The sequence below is a fragment of the Gossypium hirsutum genome, chromosome A07 (genome assembly GCF_007990345.1).
Source record: "Gossypium hirsutum isolate 1008001.06 chromosome A07, Gossypium_hirsutum_v2.1, whole genome shotgun sequence".
Classification (NCBI taxonomy): Eukaryota; Viridiplantae; Streptophyta; class Magnoliopsida; order Malvales; family Malvaceae; genus Gossypium; species Gossypium hirsutum.
The window spans coordinates 57,379,948-57,389,569 of record NC_053430.1 but is presented as its reverse complement, the minus strand read 5'-3'; the positions used below and the strand labels follow the sequence as shown (position 1 = coordinate 57,389,569).

Genomic DNA, 9,622 nt, shown 5'->3' with positions numbered 1-9,622 from the left:
ATATTTTATTTTATTTTAAATGTTTTCCTTTGTTCTTAAATATTTAGTCTTTCAATTAAAATAATAAGAAAAATATTTTCAATAAGGAGTATTTGTCAACTAGTTCAATAACTCAGTTAAGTATTTTGTGTGGTACCAAGATCTGGACCTGGCGAATCAGGTTGGGTTGAAGGCGTTACATGTTTAACTTGTCTCGAGACTCAATGGTAATTTGACTATAAATGTACATTTTCAAGTGTCCAAACCATACCAAATGATACCCTAAATATACCAAAACTTTACATCAAGTTAAGACCATCAATTAAACACATATAACACAACCAAACATCATCAAATTATAACCATCTATGCATCATCATTTAACAAACTAATTCACATAATCAACCTTATATAAATTAACATAGTTATATACCATTTAAAGTTTTAAAACTTATCTTATAAAACCTTAAGAGCCAAATACCAAATATCCCACAATGAACACTTAAACAACATGACCAAAACAACTTAGGTGCATGTCATACTAACACCAACACACACACAAACATACAAACAAAATAGGTAACAAAATGATTCTTGAGCTGAGTTGTTGAGAATGGATGCCTTGACACTTTTAACTAGGAAAATCTTCGTCTGAAACCTTTGCATAGAAATAAATAAAATCGTGCGCTGAGTATTGAAACTCAGTGATGCTAATACAATTCAAAAACAATGCATTAAGAATAAACTAAAGTAAATATATATATAACAAATATCAATTACATCAATGTTTATCACTTGAATTCATCATATCATTTTTCTAACATTTTTAATCATTTCAATATCACTTTCAATACTTATTCATTTTAGCCCTTATTATCTGACGATAAACATTAGGATGAATACTCAAATCTATTTAACAAGTGAATCCATAATCCTCTGATAAATGAGATTATTCTACTCTGCCATCTCGGGTTTTCCAACAATAATGACTTTTAAAATTTACTAATTCTACCATCTCGAGTTGCCCGCCAACGATAGTTTTTTATAATTGTCCATACTACTCAATATGCCATCTCGGATATTTCCCAAAAATGATGGCTACTATATCAATGACCCTATGCCATGCTAGCTATATCTGAACTACATCTAACATCGTTTAATGGGGCATTAACATCACAATCATCTTTGTAATTCATATAATCATAATATCATCGTTTCAACACTTATTTACAAGCAATCATAATTTATAACATATTTTGAATATCACTAATTGAAACCATTCTTCAAAGTTTATGAGGAAAGATACCCTCACCTCAATTCATAATCTTATTGAATATAACAAGAAAGTAATCTACGCAAGCAAATCAAAATTGAATTATAGAAGCACAAACTAGAAGCAACTATTCATTGTTGACTTTAGTTTTTCCTTTGTCCTGAAAAGTTCCTATGTCATTTTTAGATATAAAATTAAACTCAAATATAGAAACTCATTAATAAATATAGGCATGAAGGAATTTATTACAAAGTTTGGTTACAGAAACTCATTAATTAAACTCAAATACAGAAACTCATTAATAAATATAGACATGAATGCATTTTTTTAGCTCTTACTATTCAAACATAATTTACAATAATTTAGACATGAATGCATTTATTACAATTTAATCCTTCAAATTCTTAATATTCGATAACATCAATACTCTACATTCTATCTGATCGAATTTATATCTGACTTAATAAATATAGTACAAAAACTTCTCACATTCGATTTATAATATAAATTCTAAGAATTTTTAATTTTATTCGATTTGGTCTTTAATATAAAAATTAATTATGTAGCTTAACATGTACCTACTAACATAGTTTTAGCATTAGTCAAGCTCAACATTCAACAATCAGTTTAATGGCAACTTAATAGATACTTAACAATTAAAGAAATTAATACATGATTTAGCTTAATCACGCTTTTATGATTTAATCCCTATACTAAAATTCATAAAGAAATTGATTACCTTAATTAATTTTTGAACGAATGCTGAATGGAAGAAAAGAAAATTTCTTTTTCTTTCATTCTACAATGGACGACACTAGGAAGAAGGAGATTAGCCTTTTTCTTCTCTCTCCCACTTTCTCACATTTTAACTTAGTTTAATGGGATTAACTTATTAATGTAAACCATTATAATATAAATTAACCATACTAATAATAATCAGTGCACATAATCATTACATTCCACTAATTCAATATGAAATTGGTTAATTTATTCTATGGCCCCTCACTTAATTTCTAACAAGTCCTATTTCATTTTTTAAATTTACACTTTTACAATTTAATCCCTATACTAAAATTACTAACCAATTCATTTTAATTCTACTAAATAGTTTAATTTATCATTTTCATAAACCACATGTAAATTGTCACTTCCAAATTTAATCATCTCATTTTAATAATTCAACTTCAATAACTTAATTTTTCTGACATCGAGTCGTTTAATCGAACTTATAAAATACTTTGAAACAACTATTCAAAATAGAGATTAAATATATGTAATATTTTATGTAACGACGGTTTTTTTTTTATCATTTTAATTAATATCAGTAATTAATTAAAGTTTATTTTAAATAATAAATTTTTTATTCTTAATTTACATCAATCAATATACAAACTATCATAATCTTATATCATATTATTTTTATTTTTTCAATCATAATATTTTTTTTAACTTTAATAAATATAAAATATTAAATTTGATACATATAATTTAGCCCGTGCATTGTACAGAATAAAAAATTAGTATTATATATTACAAGGTCTTTAAATTTTCACTGTGTGCACACTATAAAAATTTCACATGTGTTAAAGAGAGAAAGTGAGCATTTGTGGAAGGAAAATTTGCAACATAATCTCTCATTTTTATATAATTTTTAATGGTGTTCTACAAACTATATTTCATAATAATTCCTTTTAATTTACTTTAATTATTAATTAAATTTACAATTTTACATACCAAATCACTATAAATTTTAAAATCATTTTTTATTTTAAATTTTTACTATTTTTATAAATTAAATACACTATTAAAATTAAAATATATATTTAAAAATATAAATAATGTGACAATAAATTATTTAGTGGTCATGATATTTAAATTTAATTAGCAATCTATATTTTCTAATTAATAATTAAAATTAAGTATAAGACTATATATAAAAATAGAATTTCACACAATCTAATATTTTAATATTTATATTTTAAAATATAAATTATTTAAATTCACTTTAATATCAATTATTATTTTTAAATTAAAGTTATATATTATATTTTAATTTGGTATTACAAATTTTATAAAATATTTTAAAAAATATATACATTGCACGGAGTAAAAAAAAAACTAGTAAAATATAATTTATTAAATTGCAAGATGTAAAGAATCCCATTTCCTTATAATCAAAACTACATCTTGGACTGTAAAAAATGCGTAGAAGATTTTTGAGATTTGCCACACAAAATTTTTTGGCAAACCCCAAAAACTCAAAACAACTTAGCACAAAAAAAGAAGAAGAAAGAAGGTGCAACAGAAAAGAATCATCATTAAAAAAATGAAAAAGTAGAAGAAGAAAGACTATTTTTGGGTCTCTTAGGTTGTAAAACAGTGAAATAAAAAGTGAGAAAAGTAGGACTATTCGTTCTATTTATAAGTTTATTTTATATTTTTTTGGCTACCTTGAGTAACTGGCAATATAAAATAAATTTCATAAGATTGTGATTTTTTAACAACATAATAATTTAAAAAATATTACCCCTATTTTATTATTATGTAATATTCAAATAAATATATCACCTTTATATATATATATATATATATATTTATAAAACAGAAAAATAATAACGTAGATAAAGTATAAATAAGAACATTCTCTCTAAAAAAAAACATTGGAATTTAGATAACTGATTATTTTATTTATAGGTGATAGTTTTATTTATTTAATAAAATTTTATATTTTTTGAATTTTATTATATCATCATTCTTATTGTATAAAATTTTAAAATTTTATTCATATTTCAGTCGCAAACCTAAAACTTTATAATAATTGATATGATATGATTTAATTCTTAAAATAATATAAGGTAAAATTAGAAATAATCATTTTTAGGATTAAAGTTAAAATTGAAGGTTTTTTTACCCACAAGTACAAAGCATGATTAATTCTTCATCCTCGCTATCAAACTAAGATCTACGTAAGTTGAGTTAGTTTTTAAGAAAGATCTCTCCAACTATTTAAATAGATAAATAACATGTTTCAACATATTTGACCTACATTTTTCTGCAATAATAATTATACTAATGGCAATTAAGAGAATAAAGATACCAAAATTTGAATTATGATATTTGGGGTTTGGTATCCAATAACTATAACATTTTAATGGTGACTATATCAACATTGGCGGGTTTGAAATGGTCAATTTTAGTTCTTATACTTTTTCGAATTTTAAAATTTTAATTCGGATCCAAACAAAAGTAGCTAAATTTAATTATTGTCTTATATTATGCGTACAATTGTAGATTTTGTTCATATTCTTCAACTAAATCATTCTAAGCTCCTATACTTTTTTTAAATTTTTAAATTTCAGTCTTGATACAAATGATAATTGTTGATCCATTAACTGAATTTCTAGTGAGTAATATGTGAAAATAATAAGCAAAAATGGTGTTACATATATGGTAACAACTACACTATTAAGTTAATGAATCTATCAGTTATCATTTTGAAAGAACTAAAATTTAAAAAAGTACAAAAACTAAGATTAATAAAATTAAAATACAAAGACTAAATCTATAATTTTTATAAACTACAGGGACTTGCAGAATTTAACCAAAGTTAAAATATTAAATGAAAATTAAAAACATGACCGAGTTGTCGGATATCCAAGTACGGTGAGAAAGAAATCACAGTTGGAGTCCCTAATTTTATGTGAATAAATGAAAACATGGCCTGCGTGTGTATAAATTTATGACATCCCAGCACAATTTTTTTTTTTAATCTTTGGTTTTGTTCTGACATGTCTGACGTCCCATCAAGGTCCCCTTGCTTTCCCAGTCTCCTCTTACATTACATTACATTACATTAGCTTTCCCGTAATTTAACATCTGTTTTCTTTCCTTCCCTTCTCTCTCTCCTTTTTTGTTATCTTTCACTCTCTTTCATCGTGTTTTGTTTTGTCCTCCGATGATGAGCCACTCAAAGAAAAGGGACATCTCCAGTTCCAGACGCAACAGTCAGTGTAACTGACCAAAACTAGCCAACAACTTACGCACTCTTTGATCATGTTGATGCTGCTCAAGGTATTCCAACACCACTCTCTCCTGCTTGCTTTTCTTTAATATTTAATCCTGTGTACACATTATTTGTAAGTTTTCCCTTCCATCTCTTCTGCAAATTAGTACCTACTCAATACAATTCTATTCATACCTAACCTTTTGCTTTGCTTCACCTGGTTTTCTTTTTTCTTTTTGCTGTTGTTAATCTATAACTCTCCGGTTGCATATATATAGAGAGAGAGAGAGAGAGCACTTTCATGGCCATAAACTAGTATGATTTTTCCATTATTAAAGCTCTGTTATATATATATAATATATCTGGGCTGTTACAAATTACCTACTCAGTTTTAGGTATAGAATTCAGTTCAGTGTGTTTCCTTCTTAGTTCTTTGTGTATATAATGAAGTAATGAACTCTGCAAATATCAGTATCCACTCAGTTCAAGTTTTGAGTTTATACGCAAAACTCTGAAACATGATCCCTTTCCTTTTGATTCTTTTCACTTCTCAAATATCTCTTTCTTACAGAAAAAGTTGCTTCATTTACATATTCTAAATCTCTAGGCACTAACCATTTTTACTTTTTTCTACAAATATTGTATAACTGCTACAAGACATAATTTATTATTTTCCATTTTATTCCTTTGGGAAAGAATAAAAGAGCTTTTGCCTAACACGTTTTTGGGTAGATGAGGCTTTAAATATTTGAAAATAATTAATCATATTCGTCTGAAATAAATATTCATAATTAAACCTCACTTTTCTTATAAAAAAATTATGTGAGATGATCCCATCGATGCAACTCATCAGTAAAGATGATTAGAAATTAATTTTGAAATGGTTTTTGGAGCTTTCTAATTCCATTTTTTAGGGTTTCAAAGCTAGCTTTAGTTAAAAATTATATTACCCAGCTGGTGCACCAAATTATTCTCTGCAACAAAATAATTAGAATTTGTCGTATATATGCAACTATATAAATAACATAACAATTTCATGGATGAAAAAAAATAAAAATTAATTAATCAATATCTTTAAAAAATAAAGATTATTGAAAAATAATTCAAAAATATTTTTAATAATAAAAACTACATGAGAAGCTAAGAAAACTGTATATATAATTGAAAACAAAATACTCAATTGATAATTTTTGGTAAAAGAATTTAAGAAAAAGCTGCATGGAAGATGAGAAAAAAAGAGGATAGTTTTTTTCTTTTTGGCCTTTTACCTATATAATCATAATAATGTGTATATATATTTGAGATAATTAAAATTATTAAAATTTTGAAACAACTTATTCTGGTAATTACAAATTTTGTGGTTAGAAATAACAGCACCGTATAGTAAAAAAAACTTATGTAATAAATATATTTAGAAAAAATAATATATAAAAAAAAGAGATTTTGATTAAAATGGTAAAATTAATATATTAAAAATTATGAAATTTTTTTGCTCAAATTCTATTATATGTATTTTTCGAGGTTTCATATAAAATAAATATTCTCATATTTTTATAAAAAGGAATGAGTTTTTAATAATTTCTTAATTAAGTTGGGATCCGGTTAATAAATATCACTAATTTAGTCAACCCTCTAAATAATATTATAGACAAAATTATTATTTATATTTTGATTTATTTATTTATTATTATTATTATTATTTTAAGTATCTATATTATATATAATGTGTTTCATTGAGTTAGTATCATGATTTAATTCGATATAAAATTGATGAAAGAAATTGCTTATTTTTTATAAATAATGAATATTAATACAATGTATTATTGTCTTTTACTATTTTATATGACATTTTTAAATAAAACAATTAAAAATAAAATGTTTAAAAATTAAAATTGAGGTGCACTAAATAGAGCTCATTTTATCACTTTACCTATAATTGAATTATCAAATATTTTTTTTATAAATATAATTGTAATGTTAAATTTTTTTCACCAATATTGTAAGTGTGATAAAATGTAGTATTTAATAACTTAATTGATCGAATGATGACTCATGAAATTAAACTTAGTCAAAGCTTTATTGTACCGATTTTATAGACAGTCACTTTAATTATTATACTGATTTTAGAATTTGAAATTAATAATAATATGTATAAAATTAAAATAAAAAATGAATTTAAATTGTGAGTAAATATAATGTTATAAATATATTTTATTTTATTTTATTTTTCTGTAATTTCTTCACTGAGTCACCGAACTCAGCGAAATGCTTTATAATGTTATAGAGATAGTGATGTAGATAGGTACCAGAGCTCCATTGAAGCAAGCATAATTGGCCGAATCACCTAAATCTTTATGTTCTTTCATTTTACCTGTTGCTTTATCATCATCATCTTCTTCTTCTTCTTGGGGTTTCTATTTCTTCAGAAAGAATTTACTCCAGAACAGTGGAATCTATTTTTTACCGTGATATCGTTCGAATTATACTGTTTCCTTTTTTTTCATATACATCTTTCAATCATTGAACAATATATATGTACTATCTATGAAATGAACAGAAATTAGATTGTTTAATATATTTACTTTGATTTATCTATCTGCCTAAAGTTTCACTAAAAAAAAAAAATACATCAAATATTCCTTGTGTCCCAGAAAATGCAGGTGAAGGTCGATCATCTGATCTGGATTACGAAGAACATTGATTGGACTGACACAACTGCTTGTATGTAGTCTAGAATAGCTTTAACCCCACCGATCGAACTCAATCATGAAACCCATAATTGGCCTTGAAGTTGATGCCCCGGAAACCGAGTCCGATGTTAGCAGCCAAGTAGCTTCGAACTTGTACACCCAAGAAGCATCAGTTGCTCCCTCTAATGAAACAAATTCAGACCCTGTTTCACTTGATTTAACTCTATGTTTTAACATCGATGGGAGAGATTCCGTAGGTCTCTCATTCACAAGCACAAGTGAAAGCAGCAACATTGACCCTGCATTACGCACAACAGCGTCAGCTATCCCTCGAGTTTTCTCCTGCAACTATTGCCACCGAAAATTCTTTAGTTCCCAGGCTCTTGGCGGCCACCAGAACGCTCATAAAAGAGAAAGAACGTTGGCAAAGCGGGCAATGCGAATGGGGATTTTCTCAGACAGGTATGCAAGTCTTAGTCTCGCGACTTTGCCTCTGCATGGCATGGCCACCTCTTTCAGGTCATTGGGGATAAAAGCACACTGTTTGGCGCACCAAAGCTTTGCACCAGCTACGAGAACACCAGACACCAGAAACAATGCTATAGTTGAACATGGTTATCTTGGTCTGCCAATCTTCATGGAAGACTATGAGACGGAGCTGTTGTGGCCTGGTAGTTTCCGTCAGATAGCTCAGGCAGCTGCAGGAGGTAGTAATGCTGATCATCCAGGTTTTGTACTGCCTGGAAGTTCTAATATGAATTTTCTAGAGGTTAAAGAACCAGTGGACCTGGAAGACAGTTCAGCACCAGACCTGACCTTGAAACTTTGATGCTTTGCCTCTTTAAAAACAAATTCATGACCCTATCTTAAAGTTGATCTCACATTCGCTCCCAGTTACTCCGGAGTCTAATCTTAAAAAAAGTAAAAGTTCTGAGAGTTTATTTTCTTTATTCCTAGAATTTGAAAACAAGATCCTGCTTGGAGATACTAATCTTTTTACCACTCCGTAGTCCGTTCATTATCTTGAATTTGCTTCTTTTGTACAGCAAGACGCGCACAGAACTATGCCTGAGCCTGGCTAGCCTTTTCCCTCTGCTTTTATTTTTCTCTACAGGTGTTTCTTATTAATTAAACTTTTTTTTTTCCTTTTTGCGAGTTATACAACTACAATTACTAGAAGAATAAATGCTTAATGATAAAATCTTTCAAAATGGTTTAATAAGAGTTGAAAATTACTCAAATAAATTTAAAAAATTTCAAAATGATAGAATAAGGTCATGCCTTTTTAAAAGTGTTTAATACAAAAACTTTTCAAATGTGCTCAAATAAGAGCTTCTCAACCGTGGTACACCAAGTTACAAATTATGTTTTTATGTCTTTATTTTCTTTTCAAGTAATATATGATTAAATGGTTATGCGTTTTTAATCTAAACATACCATCATTCACTTAATTTTTACTAAAAATTGGCGAAGTGTGTAAAAAACTCTTATTTGAGCACTTTTGTAAATATTAAGCCATTATATGACTATTTTGAAATGTTTGACCCTTACGTGAGTAACCTCTAAAAAGTTGAACCCTAATTTGAGCATTTAACCTTATTAGAATAAACCTATAACATCTATACTAATTATAAAATCATTGACTAAGTTTAGTACCAAAGAGTTTATAAAAATAAA

At 26.8% G+C, this 9,622-nt stretch overlaps 1 protein-coding gene across 1 annotated transcript; it reads left to right on the top strand.

The window, feature by feature from the left end:
- Positions 1-5,023: 5,023 nt before the first annotated feature.
- Positions 5,024-8,973, top strand: LOC107946398 (zinc finger protein 4). The gene is made up of 2 exons (XM_041117963.1): positions 5,024-5,323; positions 7,907-8,973. The coding sequence occupies exon 2, from the start codon at positions 8,022-8,024 to the stop codon at positions 8,772-8,774; it is 753 nt and encodes a 250-aa protein (XP_040973897.1). The 5' UTR covers positions 5,024-5,323; positions 7,907-8,021; the 3' UTR covers positions 8,775-8,973.
- The last annotated feature ends 649 nt before the right edge of the window (positions 8,974-9,622 follow it).